Source organism: Dipodomys merriami, unplaced genomic scaffold (genome assembly GCF_024711535.1).
Source record: "Dipodomys merriami isolate MVZ:Mamm:240054 unplaced genomic scaffold, mDipMer1.0.p SCAF_52, whole genome shotgun sequence".
Classification (NCBI taxonomy): Eukaryota; Metazoa; Chordata; class Mammalia; order Rodentia; family Heteromyidae; genus Dipodomys; species Dipodomys merriami.
The window spans coordinates 8,451,123-8,471,099 of NW_027206091.1; the positions used below are offsets into that span (position 1 = coordinate 8,451,123).

At 50.4% G+C, this 19,977-nt stretch overlaps 1 protein-coding gene across 3 annotated transcripts in view; it reads right to left on the reverse strand.

Annotated features, from left to right (window-relative positions):
• LOC138811184 (heterogeneous nuclear ribonucleoprotein U-like protein 1) overlaps window positions 1–19,977 on the reverse strand; it is a 29,467-nt gene continuing 9,490 nt past the window's right edge. For all 3 annotated transcript variants that reach the window (XM_069998857.1, XM_069998856.1, XM_069998858.1), the window contains 11 exons: window positions 19,468–19,607; window positions 15,325–15,424; window positions 13,863–13,975; window positions 11,510–11,776; window positions 9,597–9,719; window positions 9,374–9,502; window positions 4,477–4,645; window positions 3,515–3,799; window positions 2,653–2,939; window positions 1,421–1,612; window positions 1–1,068 (listed from right to left, as the gene is read on the reverse strand). In XM_069998857.1, coding sequence (XP_069854958.1) covers window positions 952–1,068; window positions 1,421–1,612; window positions 2,653–2,939; window positions 3,515–3,799; window positions 4,477–4,645; window positions 9,374–9,502; window positions 9,597–9,719; window positions 11,510–11,776; window positions 13,863–13,975; window positions 15,325–15,424; window positions 19,468–19,607 — 1,922 coding nt within the window. In that variant the 3' untranslated portion in view covers window positions 1–951. The remainder of the gene's footprint in view (window positions 1,069–1,420; window positions 1,613–2,652; window positions 2,940–3,514; window positions 3,800–4,476; window positions 4,646–9,373; window positions 9,503–9,596; window positions 9,720–11,509; window positions 11,777–13,862; window positions 13,976–15,324; window positions 15,425–19,467; window positions 19,608–19,977) is intronic.

The following is a 19,977-nucleotide window of genomic DNA, read 5'->3' on the forward strand; positions in this document are numbered from 1 at the left end:
TGGAAGAAAAGGTTTCAAGTTCAATAGTCACACTCTCTCCAAATACAAAAAAGCAGTTACAATTCAACCGAACAAAGAAGCTCGTGTGCAAAGTCACGGGGGACTGAGACATCGTAGAAAAAGTTAGCTTCAAGATGGTTTTGTGGTTTTGTTTTTTTTTTTTGTTTCGAGGGTGTGGCTCTTCCTCGGTCACCTGAACTCAGCAAAGAAATGGGTTATTTTGAAGGATCAACGCCGACCCACAGTAAAAACAGACAAATTCTAAAAATTAAAAAAAAAGCATAATTACCAAAAAATATGTCACTGCTTCCTCCCTCCACATTTTGCTTTTTAAACTTTTTTTTTTTTAAGTTTTTGATTTTTTTTTTTTTTTTAATCCTGAAAAGTAGACAGTAAAACAGCTCCTGGAAGAATTTACAACCAACTGCATGAAGGGGCTGGGCTGGGGGTGCGGACAGGCAGGTCCCCCCCAGTCACTGAGACCAAGGCGGAAGGGGCACTCTTTAGTCAAAAAAGAGATGGGGACTTGGGGGGTGGGGGGGGGAAGAGGAGGAGGAAGAAGGGAAAGTGGAAAGGGGGGGGATAAACAGAAAATAAAAGGTCATTGTTGCCTATCTGAATCCAGAGAAAAATGCCTGGCCTGAGATGGGCAAGAAGCCCCCTGGAGGAAGGCGGCTCAGGACGCCCCGTCCCCCCTGGAGGAAGGTGGCTCAGGACGCCCCGTCCCCCCTGGAGGAAGGTGGCTCAGGACGCCCCGTCCCCCCTGGAGGAAGGCGGCTCAGGACGCCCCGTCCCCCCTGGAGGAAGGCGGCTCAGGACGCCCCGTCCCCTCTGGAGGAAGGCAGCCCAGGACGTGCCGCCCCCTGCGGCCCGGGACCCACAGGGGTGGGGAGGGCCGGAGCAGGCGGTCGGTCAGGCAGGCAGGCGCTGGTGGAGGAGTCCTGGCCTCCGCTACTGTGTGCTGGTGCCGCCAGGTGTGCTGCCAGAGTAGCTCCCGTAGTCGTAGCTCCCATAGTATGGTGGCCACTGGCCCTGGTTCTGATAGTACTGGTTCCATTGCTGGGCGTACTGTGGACAGACAGAACACGTGAGCTCTGCCCAGCAACCGCTCTTCCCCAGGGCCCACATATGGGCACCTTGGGAGGATGCATGACTGAGCCGATGCTGCGTGGGGGCATTGAGGGACTGAATGGCCGGCCGGCCCAGATCTGGACATAGTCCTCAAATCAGTGAGAAGACAGCTATAGTGGGCATGGGATGGGGGGCGTGGGCCTGGGCAGGACTCCACTGCTGACAGCCAGTGCAGATGTGTTTACATCTGGCTGAATTAGACAAGGGCTTATTTGAGGCCAGCCGGCTGCCTACCATTTTAGGGCTAAGGCAGGGCCTTCAAAGTCCTGGGGCCCCTGATTGCACCTACCTGCTGATACTGGTTATAGGCAGGCTGTGGATAGGTCTGTGCTGTGGGAGGTGGTGGAGGGGTGTAGGGGGCCGGGTTGTAGCTGCCATAGCTCCCATAGTTGTAGGCAGGTGGCGGCGGAGGTGGAGGCGGTGGGGCTGTGTAGCCCTGGCCGTAGCCTGCCTGGCTGTAGGGTGGCTGGCTGTAACTCGGCTGTAAGTGGAGAGAAACACCAAAGCTGTGAAACTGCTCCTGACTAGACTGGAGGGGATCAGCTCGGCCCTCATCTCTGAGACCCATGGGGAGCCAGGAACAAGGCTTCACTTGGGAGCTGGCTTCATTTTCTTTTTTTGTCAGTCATGGGGCTTGAACTCTGGGCTTAGGCGCTGTCCCTGAGCTCTTCAGCTCAAGGCAAGCACTCTACCACTAGAGCTACAGCGCCACTTCCGGTTTTCTAGTGGCTTATTGGAGATAGGAGTCTCACGATCTTTCCTGCCCGGGCTAGGCTGGCTTTGAACCACGATCCTCAGATCTCAGCCTCCTGAGTAGCTAGGATTACAGGCGTGAGCCACCAGCGCCCCGCTAGTTGGCTTCATTTTCTATAAAACAAGGACCACCACATACCTAGCCTTTGCCACTGCCTTGAATTTCCAACGAACTCAATAAACAAGATTTTTGGAGTATATGGATGTGGAGTCCCGCCCAGAGGCAGTTAGAACCTCAACAAGGAGCAATCATGGAGCCAAGGTCATAGAACCGAATCCCAAAGCCTTCACCACTGTGGTACAGTGCCACGGCACCTATCAGGGCCAGTAACCCGGGGAGGCACAGGTAGGAGCCCAGGCCCCACCCCAGAAATAACAAATGGAAAAGGGCTAGAGACATGGTTCAAGTGACAGTGTACTAGGCCTGTGAGTTCTAACTTCCCTAGTTCTAGTCCTTTGGGGGCCAGGTAAGGCTCATAGGGGGAGACTCAGCAGCCAGGGTACTGTGGGGCTGGGAGGAAGGTCTTCTGACTTTTGGCATAGGAGGTGGCTGCCAGGCAGGGCTTGAGTATAGCTCAATGGGGTGGAGTGGTGATGTATGAGGGAAGACAAGGTCTGGGGCCAGTGATCCACCATCCAGGACGTGAGTGTGCTGTGGAGGGCAGGTTGTAAGGGGAAAGCAGTTGCAGGCAGGTTGGAGGCAAGCATGCACAGGCGATCCCCTCTGATTGGTCCCCTGCCATGTAAAAGGCCAGGGTGGCCCCTTACCTGTGGGGGGCTGTAGCTGCTCATGGTGGGGGTGCTGGTGTTGGCGCTGGAGCCTGGGATGCTGCTGTTCTTGTAGCTGCCGGGGCCCGGGGGGTTGCGCACAGGGCTGTAGCTGGGTGGCGGCGGCGGCTGCTGGGGTGGTGGCTGTGGGGGTGGCGGCTGCTGGGGCGGCGGCTGTTGCTGGGGCGGCCGGTTATAGCTGCCTCGGTTGTTGGAGTTGTTGTTATCCCGGCTGTTGTTACCCCAGCGGTTCTGGTTGTAGCCACCACCTCCGCTGCGGTTGAAGCCTGGGTTGGAGACCCATGAGAGCCTGTCATTCTTAGGGTGCACCATGGGGGTCCTGGCAACCTTGACCGTGGGCTACTATGGCTGGACGGTGACCACACCCCAACAGTTGTGGCATGAGCTGGGAAGAGGGGTCAGGAAGCAGGACAGGGTGCACAGGGTGGGGTCCAGGGTGAGAGAACATGACGGTTGCGCCCCGTTCATCTTGGCTGCGCATGGTGGCCTTGGAGCCCTTTCTTCTCAGAGCCCTTACTCAACTCTCATCTCTTGCATGTCCCCAGCAGCTTCACTGGGGGGGGGGGGGGGGGGGGGTGGAAGCTACTAAGGTATTTGGGCCCCAGCTGCATCATCAGAATGCCTTGGCATAGCACTGAAACGGAGCAGGGCTCAGGACATATTTGTTAAGTTATAATAAAGACACTTCGAGGCAGAGACAGTGGAGGGAGGATGCAAATTAAATTCCCTAACCCCGGCCTGTGCCAGGTCCCGAGGTGGGACCCGGAACCCCTTGAGGAGTATTGGGGCACACGAGTGGGCACAGGGGCTTTGGAAGCAAGGCCAGAGTCTGATCTCTTACCTCCTCGGTAGTTGCCTCCTCCACCGCTGCCTCCTGCTCGGTTCTGGAAGCCTCCACGGTTGCCTCCCGGAGGGCCTCGGTTGTCGTAGCGCTGGAAGTTGCTGCCACCCCCACGGCCTCGGAAGCCACCGCCACCCCGGTTATCAAAGCGCTTTTCGGGGGGTGGCCCGGCCCTGCGGCCTTCCTCGTTGTACTGCCTCACCAGCTTGTCCGCCTCCTCCCGCTGCAGCTCCACGAACAGCACCTCGTCCAGGAAGTCGCCCACGTCGGGCAAGGTGAAGTTGGCTAGGGAAGGGGCGGGGAAGGTCAGTCCCACTGGCAGCTATCCCTTCCACAGGCAGTGCCATGGCCCGCCAGCGGGGACAGGAGGACGGCATGGACAGTGAAGGAGATAAGAGTTAAGATGGGGCCCTAAGCCCTCAGTGTGCTGTCAGCTGACAAAAACTCTTGCCTCAATTTCCTGAAGAGCTTGCCCCGCTCCTAGCCTCACTCGTGGGAGTGACTGGGCAGGTGGACACATGTCCCTAGTTATTGAGAAACTGACATTCTCGAGCAATCCACCCAGGGCTCCCCCACCTTCTCCCTGAATCCATCTAATCTAAAAACAGTTCCACAGACACAACAGGAACAAGAAGATGGGCTAGGAGTGTGGCTTAGTGGTAGAGTGCTTGCCCAGCATGCATGAAGCCCTGGGTTCGATTCCTTAGTATACCACATACACAGAAAAAGCCAGAAGTGGCGCTGTGGCTGAAGTGGTAGAGTGCTAGCCTTGAGCAAAAGAAGCTTAGCGATAGTGCCCAGGCCCTGAGTTTCAGCCCCAGGACTGGGAAAGAAAAGAAAAGAAAAAAAAAAAAAAAGAGGAGGGGGCAAATCCACAGAGGAACCCTAAGTGGGCAGGGACACTGGAGCCTTTTCTCTGCAGGACACTGTGGACACAGCCCCAGAGAGCTGGTCACTGCTACCTTTCATTTCCAAGACGGCGTGATCCGGGACATCCTTCCCCTCCTCGTCAGTCCGCTTTATTGTTCGGTCTTTTAGGTCTTCATCAGTGGGACAAATGACAATGGCTTTCCGCTGGAAGCCTTCAAATGGTCTCATTTTTCGTCTCTGGGCTGACCCATAAACATTTGTCTGCAACAAGGAGAAGGAGAGGTGGGTTTGTTGCTGTAGTTTTCCTCGGCGGGAATTAAGTAGGGCAGCGACGGGAGGTGCCCACAGCTAGCCTAGGCTTTGCCTTTCCATCCTGTTCTTACTACTCCCTTTCTCTATGCTAACAGTGCTCTATGTGCTCATAGGAAACTAGCCAAAAGTTCATCTCTCACCCACCTTGTGCCAGCCCTACTTCCCAGAGACAACCTGGACTAGATTTTATTTATTTATTGTTGGTTATGGGGCTTGAACTTAGGAGCCACAGTGCCTTTTCTGGTAGTTCATTGGAGATAAAATGTCTCATGGACTTTCCTGTCGGCCTGGCTTTGAAATGCAATTCTCAGATCTCAGATCTTCCTGAATAGCTAGCATTACAGGCCTGTGCCACTAGCACCTGTCCTCTGACTTAATTTTTCGGTCGTGGGGCTTGAACTCTGGGCTTGGGCACTATCCCTGAGCTCTTCAGCTCAAGGTGAGTGCTCTACCACTGGAGCCATAGCACCACTTCCGGTTTTCTAGTGGTTTATTGGAGATCAGAGTCTCACAGACTTTCCTGCTGGCTTTGAACCATGATCCTCAGATCTCAACCTCCTGAGTAGCTGGGATTACAGGCTTGAGCCACTGGCGCCTGGCTGACTGAATTTCTTAAACAGTCTTCCACAAACACTTGTGTGGGTTCTTGACATGAACAGAATTCTATGGTATATACTCTTCTGAAGTTTTTTTTGTTGGTTGTGGGGTCTGAACTCTGGGCCTGGGTGCTGTCTCTGAGCACTTCAGCTCAAGGCTAGCGCTCTACCATTTGAGCCACAGTACGATTTCTGGCTTTTTCTGCTTATGTGGTGCTGAGGAATTGAACCCCGGGCCTCATGCATGCAAGAAAGGCACTCTACTGCTTAGCTACCTTCCCAGTCCCCCTTTATTTCCTCTTGAGATATGAAGCCCAGGCTGGCCTGGAAGTCACCTGATGCTCAGGTGTCTGTGGAGTGCTGGTATACAGCGTGCTGCTATAACTCTGTGGGGCCACTCAGTTACGTGTGGCTCTTCCACTCAAGCCTCCCCTAGGAGCTCCCCTTGTGTTGCCCCTTCCTCCGTGAGCAGGTGCGGGCACAGACTGGTACACTAGAACACATGTATATGACTGAAAAACACTGGCTAGAGCACCAAGTCCTTTGGGACCGCAGTCTCTGTGAGCTGGGCCACAGGGCTTCTGGACTCCGTCAGCCTCTAGTGACAGCAGGTCGGACTTTAGAAGTCCAACCTCACTTAGGCACTCCCGCAGACTGGCTGGAGGCAGGGCCTGATCCTACAGGGAAATCCTCAGGGTCGTTCCAAACCAGGAACCTAACAGAAGCGAAGCAACTGGTTAATTGTATCTGGAAAACTCTAGTGGCTCTGACATGTGACAAGGGGAAGAAGTCAACAGAGAGTGGATTTGAACACATGGCTGACAGGAAAGAGGTTGTCACAGGCTCTGAGTGAAGTTTTATGAAGGTTCCTTTTCCAGGACCCAAGGAGCAGGCCAGGGGCTCCGGCTAAGACATATGGGAGACTTTGGCCAAATGTTCCCTAAATCAACTAGAGCCTGGTCCAGGCACTCATGTGGGGTGGGGCGGGGGGGTGGGAGGGGTGGGGAACTCCTCTCCACCCTTGAACTCCAAGTGGGGGTGTTGCTCCCAGGGCGGTCAGCATGAGCCTAGGAGAGGCCACAAAGGGTAGAAAAAGTGAAGTCCTCCTTTCCACTTTCCCCCTCACAACTCTACTACTTCCTTGAGCAAAGTCAGCTATTCTCCAACATCCCAAGGGGTCAGAAGAGGGGAGGCTGTGCCAAGATGGCTGTCCCTGTGGCTCCTCAGGTACCGGGGAATGGAAGGGCCCAGAGGTCCTCCAGGAGACACGGGGCAGGGACCTCCCCTGCCTACCCTGGTTTGGATGGGAGAAGGGGGCGACATGGCGCCAAGCACAAGTGCCAGTGGCTGGCTTTCCTGGAGGAGAGGGACTTGCTAGCTGCTGGCGGCTGTTACCATAGCAAACACAGTGAGCTCAGAGCCCTGGGGCCAACCCAGCACAGCTGTGGTCACCAGGGCCTGTTGCCAGGAAACAAGCCAACAACAAGCTCAGCTTTTCCAGTCCCACCCTGCCTGAAGATGGGGAGAGAAAGAGGAGGGGGGAAGAGAGAGAAAAGGGGGGGAGAGAGAGTAAGTGAGTGCACATGCCCAGGCCGTCTAGGTCCCCTGGCTCTGGACTGTGGCTAACCCAAGAATTGGGTGAGAAGCTGGAGAGCTGGTTTTGGTGGGTGGCAGCTGGAGGGAGACACCATGAGCTCTTTGGCAGGACCGTGGGCCATCACACTCAATAGGGCTGGGTGGAGAGCAGACCTAAGGTGAGTATGGTGGGTTTGTGTGGGCTCCAAGAGGTGAAGGGCCAGCAATGGAGAAAGAGAATTGGCCAATGTGGGGAGCAGAGCAGGCTGTGTGGACAGGACGAGGTACAGGAAAGACCTAGTGTGTCGGCTAACCGGGGAGGTACCTGCACCTGGGCCTCCACGGCAGGACCTGACCTGAGGCTCTAGCTTCCCCTTTGGAAATGGCACTGAGCCCAGGAAACAATTACGTGTGGCAAAGCTGGCCAGGGGCCTGCTTTGACTCTTCCTTACCCACACACTTTCTTCTCATACCCAGAATTTTCTGGAACCCTAATTTTAGGGACTGAGGCCAAACAGGTCAAGATTCTCTTTCTCTAGTCTGAATGGTTTAGCTTCAGGCCTGGAATTCAGCCTCTGTGCCTAGCTATGGGGAAGGTCGTTTAAAACTCTCCTCCTGGGGGAAGGAGAAGGATTGGGATTGGGGGGGAGGCTGGGAAGGGATGTGAAGGGTAAACCAAAGGAGGAGGGTGCAATGCTTGGTAAGAAATGTACGCATCATCCTGCCCAAGTAATTGTAACCCCTCTGTACAGTATGTTCACAAATAAAATAATAAAATTAAAAAAAAACAAAAACAAAACTCTCCTCCTCACCTTCAAAGATCAGGGCCTTTGTTTTGCTACCGGTCTGAATCACATGACTAGCTCACCTGACTCACACAACTCTGTCCTAGGAGCCAGCAGCCCTGAAGAGCACAGGCACATTTGGTATAGCCCAGGTCCTATCTCCGAACCAGCTGGCACCAGCTGTAGCCTTCACAGTGTTCTGCTCCTGTGTGCCTGAGCACTACAGAAATCAGGACAGGCCACCTGGGCAGGACTGTTAGACAATCCATTTGGAAACCCCTTCCACTGGGCCACAGGTTTGAAGTAGATTTCATAGCTGGTTTAAGCAGTGAGTTGAGGAAAACAAATCAGGCCAGGAATTCTTTTTAGGGAATTCAGAAGAGGATTGTCAAAGTGTTAATAGCCCCACTTGGCCATTCAGGACGAAACCAAGTGTTTTTTAAAAAGAATTAAGTCTCCAAAGAGAAACAGGTAAAGTAGCAGGCTGGTTAATGGAGGAACTGAGCTGGAGGAGTAACTATGACAGACTGGCCCCAGCTGCGTGGTATAGGGTCTATCCCACATTAAAGGCAACATGGTCCTTTAGAGGCCTTCAACAGGGCTAAGGAGCCAGGTCCCCAGGGTGGGCATTGGCTTACAATGTGTTGGCACAGGTTCTTAGCATGGAGGCAAGGCTCATTCACAGCGCCACCCTGGCACTTTGGGAAGCCCGCAGGACAGATGTTTGTGAACATGTGGACGTCATTACTTGGGGACAGAGATCCATTACCATTTTGGGAATGCTGAAAACCAAGAACCATATTCCTAGCCGAACTCCAAATTGCTGAACCTCAAGTTGGGCCACACCTATGGTGTAAATGCATGCTCCTAGATTGGTGAGTGGGGCCACTAGACTCTCCAGCGGGCACCCTAGGAGACTACGAGTCACAAGATTGAGTTAGCACCAAAAGCACATGACCAAGAAGGGGTAGAGCTGGGGTTGAAGCCCTAGTTTGTCAAGTTCAGAGATCTCTATCTTGCCTATTTTACTCTGTGGCTCACACTAAGAAGGTTTGCCAGGCTGATGCCTATAATCCTAGCCATTCAGGAAGCTGACATCTAAGTGGTTCAAAGGCAGTCCAGGCAGAAAAGTCCATGTGAGACTCTTTATCTCCAATTAACCACTCAAAAACTCCAAGTGGGGCTGGGAAGGTGGCTCAGTGGTAGAGTGCTTGCCTCCCATGCATGAATCCCTGGGTTCGATTCCTCAGCACCACATAAACAGAAAAAGCTGGAAGTGGGCACTGTGGCTCAAGTGGTAGAGCATTAGCTTTGAGCTGAAGAGCTGAGGGACAGTGCCCAGACCCAGAGTTCAAGCCCCATGACTGACAAAAACAAAACAAAACAAAGTACTGGAAGTGATGTGTGACTCAGGGGGTAGAATCCTAGTTTTAAGCGCAAAGAAGCTCAGGGATAGAGCCCAGACCCTAAGTTCAAGCACCACCACCACAACAAAAAGAAGGTTCTTTGTTAAGCTAGTTGACCTGGAATTTGCCCCCCCTCCCTGCTGCGCCACCCCACCCACAGGCTGGGCTCCCCCTGTACAGCATTGTGTTTACATGCACCCTCATGCAGGGTTGACTCTGAGTAGTATAGTTACTCCAGCATTATGGGGAGAAGAGAAAAGGACCAGAGGGGGAAGTCCCAGGTAGGCGCCAGGGCCCCTCTCGTCTATTAAATACCTGATCGAGGATATAGTTGCGTTTCTTGCGGGCAGCGATCTGGATGAGGCGGTTGAGGCACTGGGTAGCCTGCTGGATCAGGACGTCCCAGCGGCCGGCATAGTTCCGCTGCCGGCGCAGGCCCATCACCTGTGGGCAGGAGGTGGTGAGGACCAAGTGGCCCAGGGCAGAGCAGAAGCTAGGGGATGTGCGGTGGCTGAGTTGAGTCCAAAGGCCCTCTTACCCTCATCTTATCCATGATGGCATTGGTACCCAGGATGTTATACTTCTTGGAAGGGTTGGAAGCTGCATGTTTGATGGCCCACGTGGTCTTGCCGGCAGCAGGCAGGCCCACCATCATCAGAATCTACAATGACGAGAGGAATGGGGGGATTATCAAAGAGCAGCAGTGAGACATAGCACCACCATGGCTTGGTAGGGACTGTGGACCCCAGAATTGCTTCTGGAAAATGGAAGCAACGTCTCTACTTCATAGAATAGCTACCAGGATCCAAACACACGATGCTTACCCAATTCTCAGCACAAGACCCACACTGGGTTAGCACCAGTCAGACTCTGCCAGTAGGCATCAAGACAATACAGGGATGGCCATCAAGTGGGACTGGCCCATGCAGAGGGCAGGAAAAGTGGCACAACTGTGGAGTTGAACTGGAGCCTGAGGTATGCCTACAAAACCACATGTTCCACCTGGAACCCAATAGACACTTGATGGGGCATAAATACCCAACAAGGGGAATGATTTGTTTCTGAGGCCACTCAACTAATGTTCAAGGCCAGGTATGCTGGTGTATGCTTGTAGTTCCAACTACTTGGGAGGCTGAGGCTGAAGATCACTTAGTCTAGGAGTTCAAGGCTAGCCTAGGCAACACAGTAAGACTTCATTGTAAAAAACAAAACAAAAAACAAGCCGGGTGCCAGTGGCTCATACCTATAATCCTACCTACAAAGGAGGCTGAGATCTGAGGATCACAGTTCAAAGCCAGCCTGGGCAGGAAAGTCTGTGAGACTTTTTTTTGGTCCAGTCGTGGGGCCTGAACTCTGGGCCTGGGCGCTGTCCCTCAGCTCTTCAGCTCAAGGCTAGCGCTCTACTACTTGAGGCACAGCGCCACTTCCAGCTTTTTTTCTTTTTGCTTATGTGGTGCTGAGGAATCGAACCCAGGGCCTCAGGCATGCAAGGCAAGCGCTCTACCACTGAGCCACCTTCCCAGCCCATGTGAGACTCTTATCTCCAATTAACCATCAGAAAACTGGAAGTGGTGCGGTGGCTCAAGTGGCAGAGCACTTGCCTTGAGAGCTGAAGAGTTCAGGTACAGCACCCAGGCCCAGAGTTCAAGACCCATCGTGTGACCCACATGGCTTTTATGTAGGAGAATAAAGCATACAAAGAAATGTTAACTGAAAAGGGCAGAATGCCAAAGTTATGAGATCTCAATTTTGAGCGTGCATAAAAAAATAAAGAATTAAGATAAACTCTGTAACTTCGTTCATTTTTTTGGTCCCTTATGGGGCTTGAATCAGGGCCTGGGTGCTGTCGGTGAGCTCTTTTGCTTAAGCCTAGTGCTCTACCACTTTGAGCCACAGCACCCACCATGTATTCTAATGGTTCATTGGAGGTAAGAGTCTCATGGACTTTCCTGCCCAGGCTGGCTTTGAACTGCGATCCTCATTTCTCAGCCCCTGAGTAGCTACGATGACAGGTGTAGCTTATCTTCTAGCACAAAAAAATAAACCACTTGTAAGAAAGACACCAAGATCTAAAAACAGGTCATCAGTGTAGCACTAGGAGCCAAGACCGTTGTCCTTCATGTTCCTATGCAGTCTTGGTGGGGGAGGGTCCATATTCAAGCTCCCCCTCTCCCCCCAATACTGGGGACAGAGTACACTTAACTATGAAATGTCAGGATCTCTCTACTCTCCCATTTCTGGCCCTATCAAGGAGGCAGTGTGACTGCTTCCTTCCCTCTTTGGCATAAGCCACACCAATGCCCTCACCTCCCTTCTCAGAGGAGGTGGGAGAAGATGCATTTGCCCCCAAAGTCACTCATGTGGCCAGCTTGTCTTCCTTTCACGGTGCCTGGGCAGCAGCATCTCCACTGGCCGGCCACGAGGCAGCTCTGGAGAAGGAACCACACTCACCTCACACTCTGCCTTGCTCTTTGGTCCAACGGTGCCCCGGATCCTCTCTCCAAGGGGAAGGTGCTGGATGAAAGTGAACCCTGGGAGGACAGAGCAGTAGGGCTCTGCCCGCTGGCCAAAGTTGAACTCCACTGCGCAGTTCTTCACCAGGACATGCGGGTAGAGGGCCTGCCCCCCCAGGGCTTCCTTCTGGATTCGGAAGGCGATGCCCATCCACTTTCCATTCTTGGTAAAGGAAAGTTCCACATCGTTTCCACATTCAAAGTCCTAGGAGAGAAAGAGGAAGTTTGAGCCACACATGGTATTGCCTATTTGAAAGAGGCAGGAAGATCTCAAGTTTGAGGTCAACGTGTGCTACATATAGCACTGTCTCAAAAACACAAATGCAGGGGCTGGGAAGATGCTCAGTGGTAGAGTGCTTGCCTTGCATGCATGAGGCCCTGGGTTTTATTCCTCTGCACCACATAAGCAGAAAAATCCCAAAGAGGTACTGTGGCTCAAATGGTATAGCGCTAGCCTTGAGCTGAAGAGCTCAGGGTTAGTGCCCAGGCCCAGAATTCAGGCCCCACGACTGACAAAACAAAAAACGAAAAACAAAAACAACCCCCCCCAATGCAAACAACTAAAACTAAAAAAAACCTAAGGATAGAAACTGTCCACTGTGAGCCTAAGGCCCTGGAGTCACAGAAGGGGAAGGTGACATGGAGGGAAAACATGGCCCACTGTCCAGCTCAGAGAAGCGGTGGGGGTGAAATAATTTAGGGTGCTCCAAGCATCTGTGCCTGGTGCCTAGGCCAAGTCAAAGATAAAGGAACAGGCATGCTCTACCCTGACGTCAACACTGACGAAGGAGGTCTACAAAGATGAAAAAGGAAGGAAAGCCGAGTCCAGCTCTGCAAATGCATGCACCTGTGTATTCAATACACATTCTTCGAGTTCCCACTTTTCCTTGTCCACATACCTTGTGGTGACCTGAGCTACACAGAGCCTAGGGACCAGGTGGAAACCAGACAAGGATTCGACACCATATTTCAGGAAGAACCCCTCCCAATGCAAAGGTCTCTGAAGAAGGAACCAACCGATAAGCCAAGTGTGAGCAGCCAATGGAAATGAAGCAGGTAGGAGGGACTCCTGGATTGAGAGAGGTACTGCACATACAAGCTCCACAGTGAGAGAACACCCGGTCAGACAGACTGAAGCACAAAGGTGATGGAGAAGTTTTGCATACAGCTGGAGAACCATGAAGTGACCATATCCATCCATCCATCCATCCATCCACTTACCCACCCACCCATTTGTCCAATAGTTGTTTGTTGCTGTGGTTTAGTGGATCATGTACTATGGCCTTGGACAAGTTTTTTCCTTTTTCTTTTGGCCAGTCCTGGGGCTTGAACTCAGGACCTAGGTACTATCCCTGAGTTTCTTTTACTCAAGGCTAGCATTCTACCACTTGAATCACAGCATCACTTTAGCCTTTTCTGTTTATGTGGTATCAAGGAATCGAACCCAGGGCCTCATGCGTGCTAGGCAAGCATTCTACCACTAAGCCACATTCCCAGCTCTTTAGAATTTTTTTTTTTTTAACCAGTCCTGGGGCTTGAACTCAGAGCCACAGTGCCACTTCTGGCCCTTTCTGTTTTAATCAAACCCAAGGTTTTATGCATGTTAGGCAAGTACTCTACCACTAAGCCACATTCCCAACCGACAAGTTACTTTCAAGTGCACAGGATTTTCTTGGACTTGGTTTAAACACAATCAACATGTGAATATAAGCTATGAACACAATGTGCTAGGCACTGAGCTAGCTGTGAGGCACTAGAGGTATCGTGGTGAGGGAGTCACCCCCTTTGTTCCCCACAATATGTTCTAGTTTGGATTTGATAGCAGAATTTAAAAAAAAATTATTTTTGGTTTTATTGGTGTGTGTGTGTGTGTGTGTAGGGTACTAGGGATGGAATCCAGGTTCTTCTAGTAAAATCTTTACCAAATGAGCTAAGTTCAACCACAGTTGTTTTGAACAAGGGAAGGACCTGGTCAAAATTGTGTTTTAGAAAGGTAATTCTGGCTGCAGGAAAGAAGCTTATTGCTAAGGAAGCTCAGCTAAGGAAGTTGGCAAGCTGAAGCAAAATACAGGGTCTGATTTCTGCCATAAAAGTACAATTGAAGCTGGTCACTGGTGGCTCACACTTGTAACCCCCCTAGCTACTCAGGAGGTTGGAGATCCGAGCATCGCAGTTTAAAGTCAGCCCAGGCAGGAAAGTCTGTGAGTGAGGCTCTTATCTCTTATTGGCTGGCTATGCAGGGCCCCCCCACCCCACTATGGAAGTATACAGCATGTGGCGCTAGCACTCACCGCGAAGCAGCCAATCACATCGTTCTCTGCGAACTTGTCTCCATAGTTCTCAAAGCGGCTGTTAGTAGACTTCTTCCCTGTGCCTCCGTAGCCGTAGGAGAAAAGCTCTTCACCTGAACAAGAGAAAGGCAGGGGAGGTTCCACCTTCCACCGCTACAGTCACAACCACCACATCTCAGCGCCTAGGTGTCAGCCAGTGCCCTTCCCATATATCAGTCCTCTTGCTCTTCCAGAAACAAAACCACAGCGGCACCCCAGGATAGATGGCATTAGTAGACCGACTGCATGTTGAATGGCACAGGGAAGGGTTAAGTCTTGGCTCAGTCTTCTCCACCCCAGTACCTTCCCCCTTCCTTCTTTCTAAATTTTCCCTTTCTCTGCAGAGTGCTTGACTTCAGCTTCTGCTTCCTGACCAAGCACACTTAAACATATCAAGCCAACCAAAGTTTGGTGCTGAAGGATTTCCTTTCAACCTTTTCTTCCCCCAATCTCCAAAAACAAGAGCGACCAAATTTACTAAAACTCAAGACAATGATTTTTGTCTTCAAATATAAAAAGCATTGTGATCCCACCATGAATTTTTCCCCTGGTGGTACTAAATTTGAACTCAGGGCCTTGTGCTTGTTAGATAGTCATTCTACCACTTAAGTCATGTCCCAACTCCTTTTGCTTTCTAGTGTCTCGCTTTTTGCCTGGGCCAACATGGATTGTGATCCTCCTATTTATGCTTCTTCCATCCCTGGTATATAACAGATGCACACCACTGTGCCCAGCTTTCTTACTGAGATGGGGGTTGCATGGCCAATTGCCTTCTCTGTTCCCAGGGTTGGCCTGGAACCACAGTTCTACCTACTAATCTTCATCTCACAAGTAGCTAGGAGTACAGGCATGTAGTACCACCATGGTGCCAGCTCTGTCCCCCTTTTCAGACTAGATCAGGCTCTGCTGGGAAGTACATAGGGCTGAGGAACTTATTTTCAGTATGGTGTTGAGGGCAGGAAACTGATCTTTTCTTTTAAAGAAGGGAAATAGTTTTCTGTTTTTGTTTTTTGGTCCGGGGGGCCTGTACTCTGGGCCTGGGCCCTGTCCTTCAGCTCTTCAGCTCAAGGCTAGTGCTCTACCACTTAAGCCACAGAGCTACTTCCAGCTTTTTTTTTCCTGCTTGTGTGGTGCTAAGGAATCAAACCCAGGGCCTCATGCATGCTAGGCAAGCACTCTACCACTGAGCCACCTTCCCAGCAAGGGGAATAGTTTTCTGAAGACCATCTTGAATTTTCTTGTTAGCTCTTCATAGAAGGGTTACTCTAGAATATTAGTCCTTCTAACTGAAGCCAGGCTGCCCGTGGACAGGAAGAACATGTCCTTCTGGGCCAATACTGGGAGGGACATTCAGGAGCCTTGAGGACCCAGGGGCCAGGGGCAATGCTCTCTCCTCAGGATGACCTGGCTGACTTCTCCTTACCTAGCTGGGTGCTGCAAGAATCCAGGGACCAGCCAATACGGACAACATGGGGGTCAGGCTCTGTAGAAGGAAGGTGCTTCACGGAGATTTCCTCATTGATCTGAGGACAAAAGACAACAAGGCTCATGATGGAATTTCTGGAAGCTGGTGGGTTATGAGGAAATAAGAGGAGGGAAGTTTATTAGGCATTAACCAACTAGCAATGGCTACAGTGGCAGGGGAAGAGGCTCTGAAGTGCCTGTGGCAGAGAAAACCAGGGCCTCTGAAGGGAATGAGAGCATGCAGGCCAGGGGTATTTCAAATAGGGATTTTTCACTTTTTAACCCTTCCAGGGGAAAAATGAACTATCAAAATATTTGAGAGGAAGATAAATGTCTGTACAGGGCAATCTAACTGTCTCTATCAAAACTAAATTAGCCAAAAGCTGGTGGCTCATGCGCACAAACCTAGCTACTCAGGAGATTTGAGCCTGGAGGATCACAGTTTGAAGCCAGTCAAGGCAAGAAAGCCTGTGAGACTCTCATCTACAAGTAGCTGCCCTAGAAAGCTAGAAGTGGAATCTTGTCTCAAGTGGTAGAGCACAAGTCTTGAGAGAGAGAGAAAAAAAATCTCAAGGGATAAGGCCCAGGTCCTGAGTTCAAGCCCCAGTGGCAGCACAAAACAAAAAGAGAAAAACTAAACACAGGTTGGAAGGGGTAGCTCAGTGGTAGAGCCCCTGACTAGTATACATGAAACCCTATGTATGATTCTCAGCACCACAAAACCAACATCAAACAGTGCTTTATAAGTCAGCACTTCTAGTTTAGCTTACAGATACACTCATGCATGCAAGTTTGTATATATGCAAGGAAACTCAATGCAGCATTGGTTTTTTTTTTTTTTTTTTTTTTTTTTTTTGTCGGTCGTGGGGCTTGAACTCTGGGCCTGGGCGCTGTCCCTCAGCTCTTCAGCTCAAGGCGAGTGCTCTACCACTTGAGCTACAGCGCCACTTCCGGTTTTCTGGTGGTTTATTGGAGATAGGAGTCTCACGGTCTCTCCTGCGCGGGCTGGCTTTGAACCGCGATCCTCAGATCTCAGCCTCCTGAGTAGCTAGGATTACAGGCGTGAGCCACCAGCGCCCGGCAGCATTGGTTTTTTTATATTTACATTTGTAAGTCAGAAAAAACCATCAACAAGACACTGGTTACGTAATAGTACAATCTTAAAACAAATTACAGGCAGCAGTTACAGAGAAAAGGCAGGTCCAAGCACACTGCTGGGGAGCAATGCCTAAGATACTCAGTATTGAGTAACAAGTGTGTATGTATGTGGGGCTGGGGGCACAAACACCTTTTGACTTGGTCTCTATGTCTAAGGCCCAACTGCTTACTTAATATACCTACCCATCTTTACTGTGGCCTTTGTAAAGTTCATTTCACCGGCTGGGGTGTATTTTAAAACTGTGAAGTAATAATCCATGGTGAGAGCACTGTGTAGTTGTTGCGTTTGGGGTGTTAAGACCCAAGTCTGATACAGTAATATCTGTTCCTAAAACTACTGGAAGATACTACCAAAAGTCTTTCTCAAACATTTCTGTTAGTTACTCCTTATTAGAAAGAGCTTGTGGGGCTGGGAAGGTAGCTCAGTGGTAGAGTGCTTGCCTTGTATGCATGAGGCCCTGGGTTCAATTTCTCAGCACCACATAAGCAGAAAAAGCCTGAAGTGGCATTGTGGTTCAAGTGGTATAGCGCTAGCCTTGAGCTGAAGAGCTCAGGGATAGCGCCCAGGCCTAGAGTTCAGGCCCCACTACCAACCAAAAAAAAAAAAAAGAAAAAAGAAAAAAGAAAAAGAAAATCCTTTCCCTTTCTGTTAATTTCCAAAGCACTGTTTTAGAAAATGAGAAAGCAGGGCTGGGAAGGTGGCTCAGTGGTTAAAGCGCTTGCCTTGCATGCCTGAGGCCCTGGGTTCGATTCCTCTGTACCACATAAGCAAAAACAAGAAAGCCGGAAATGGCGCTGTGGCTCAAGTGGTAGAGCACTAGCCTTGAGCTGAAGGACAGTGCCCAGGCCCAGAGTTCAGGCCCCATGACTGGACCCAAAAAAAAAAAAAAAAAAGAAAGAGAAAGTACTATGTAGTTTTGACAGCATTTCCCTGAATGGCACATAAAATAAGATGCCCCTTATTTGATGATGTCTTTCTGTGGGGGTCAATACTGGGACCTATCAGGTCCAGCAATTGAACCATACCAAAAAAAGGAAATCTGCACATTTTCAAAATGAATTACTATAGCAAAAGAGCAATAGCTGATAAGAAAAAAATTTTGAGGGAGGAGGGGGACTTGAATTTAGGGCCTTAGATAATCTCATTTGTCTTTCTTGCTCACAGCTGGTTCTCTACCACTTGAACCATACCTCCAGTCTGGCATTTTGCTGATTAATAGGAGATGGAGTCTCTTAACTTTTCTGCCCAGACTGGCTTTGAATATAGATTGAGACCTCAGCCTTCTGAATAGCTAGGATTACGGGTGTGAGCCAGTGGTGCCCAGTGTAAGGAGGAGTATTTTTTAAATTGGTGTTTTTCACTTAACTGATCTATACATCTGGAATTCTGCTTTGTTTTGCTGTTTGTCAGTAATTAACTCTTTATGATGAATTTTTGTAACATATTAGAAATTAATAAAGTACACTGATTTCAATTTTCAAACATGCTCACTACCATTTGCTTAAATAAATAGAAATTTGTCACTAAGAAATTTCTGTAAGAGGGCTGGGAAGTTTGCTCAGTGGTAGAGCGCTTGCCTCGCATGCATGAGGCCCTGGGTTCGATTCCTCAGCACCATATAAGCAGAAAAAGCTGGAAGTGGTGCTGTGGCTCAAGTGGTAGGGTGCTAGCCTTGAGCTAAAGAGCTGAGGAACAGAGCCTGCCCAGAGTTCAAGCCCCATGACCGACAAAAAGAAAAAAAAGTAATTTCTATAAGAAACATTTTCAGCTAGTTGCATTTAACTAATATAGCTTTGATAAAAACTGTAGATATAGCCGGGCACCAGTGGCTCATGCTTGTTATCCTAACTACTCAGGATCGCAGTTCAAAGCCAGCCAGGGCAGGAAAGTCCATGAGACTCTTTTTTTTTTTTTTTTGGGGGGGGGGGGTCTGGTTGTGGGGCCTGAACTCTGGGCCTGGGCGCTGTCCCTCAGCTCTTCAGCTCAAGGCTAGCGTTCTACCACTTGAGCCACAGCACCACTTCCGGCTTTTTTCTTTTTGCTTATGTGGTGCTGAGGAATTGAACCCAGTGCCTCATGCATGCAAGGCAAACGCTCTACCACTGAGCCACCTTCCCAGCCCATGAGACTCTTATCTCCAATAAACCACTCAGAAAACCAGAAGTGGCGCTGTGGCTCAAGTGGTAGAGCTCAGGGACAGCGCCCAGGCTGAGTTCAAGCCCCATGACCAGAAAAAAAATGTCCAGTTTTTTTTTTTTTTTTGTTTATCGTTTTTTGTCAGTCATGGAGCTTGAACTCTGGGCCTGAACACTGTCCCTAGCTCTTCAGCTCAAGGCAAGCACTCTACCACTTGAGCCACAGCGCCATTTCTAGTTTCCTGAGTGGTTTATTGGAGATAAGAGTCTCATGGATTTTCCTGTCCCGGCTGGCTTTGTGAACTGTGATCCTCAGATCTCGGCCTCCTGAGTAGCTAGGATAATAGGTGTGAACCACCGGTGCCTGGCTCTGTGTACATTTTTCATAGAACTTTTCTTCCTCCTCCATTTGAACATTTGTGCATTTATATATACATTTATATATACAGTGCATCTTGACTATTCACCCCTTCCCATCATTCTCCCTCGTCCCCTCTTTTGCTAGTTATCTTAGAGATGGAGTCTAGTGGACTTTCCTGCCTGGGCTGGCCTTAAACTGCCATCCTCTACACCTCATCTCTCAGCCTACTAAATAGCAAGAATTACAGGCGTGAGCTTCCATGCCTGGCTTCTAGGTCATTCCCCACCCCCACGCTGCCTGTGCCTAGTTCTACAAACCCATCAGTAGATTGGCTGGGCACAGCCAATTCCTTGCAGTTGTGAGCTCTGATCAAGGTGGCTGGGGACAGTCTATTCCATGGCTGGGCCTGCTTCCTGTCCTTATTTTTGCTCTGTTGCTCCCTCTCACCTTCATTTCGAAACACACACGGCCCCTTCTGACCCCGTAGCTGGCACGGGCTCCCGACCACAGGTATGCGAAGCCCTCGATCGTGAGTGGATAGCCACTACTCCGGTCCCGGGCCACCTTGAAGTGTAGGTCGCAGTTATCTGTGGAGGAAAAAGCCTGCAATTGGTGATGCTTTTCAGGTTTTGTTAAGAGTAACAAAATACATTGCCAGGGAGTGTTCCCGGCAACCAATGCACTCTCTAGCCACTCTCACTTTGAATAGGAAGTCTGGTCTAGTGCACACTAGCCTCCTGCTACCCTACAAGAAAGGGACTTCAGCTGGTGGAGTCCAATAACGGGACCCAGGAGAAATGTAGATGAATGGCCCCGACAGGAGTATCTCCTCATTTCAGCACTTTCAAATTTAGACTTCTGGCTGGGAATGTGGCTTAGTGTAGAGTGCTTGCCTAGCATGCATGAACCCCTAAGTTCGATTCCTCAGTTCCACACAAAAAAGCTGGAAGTGGTGCT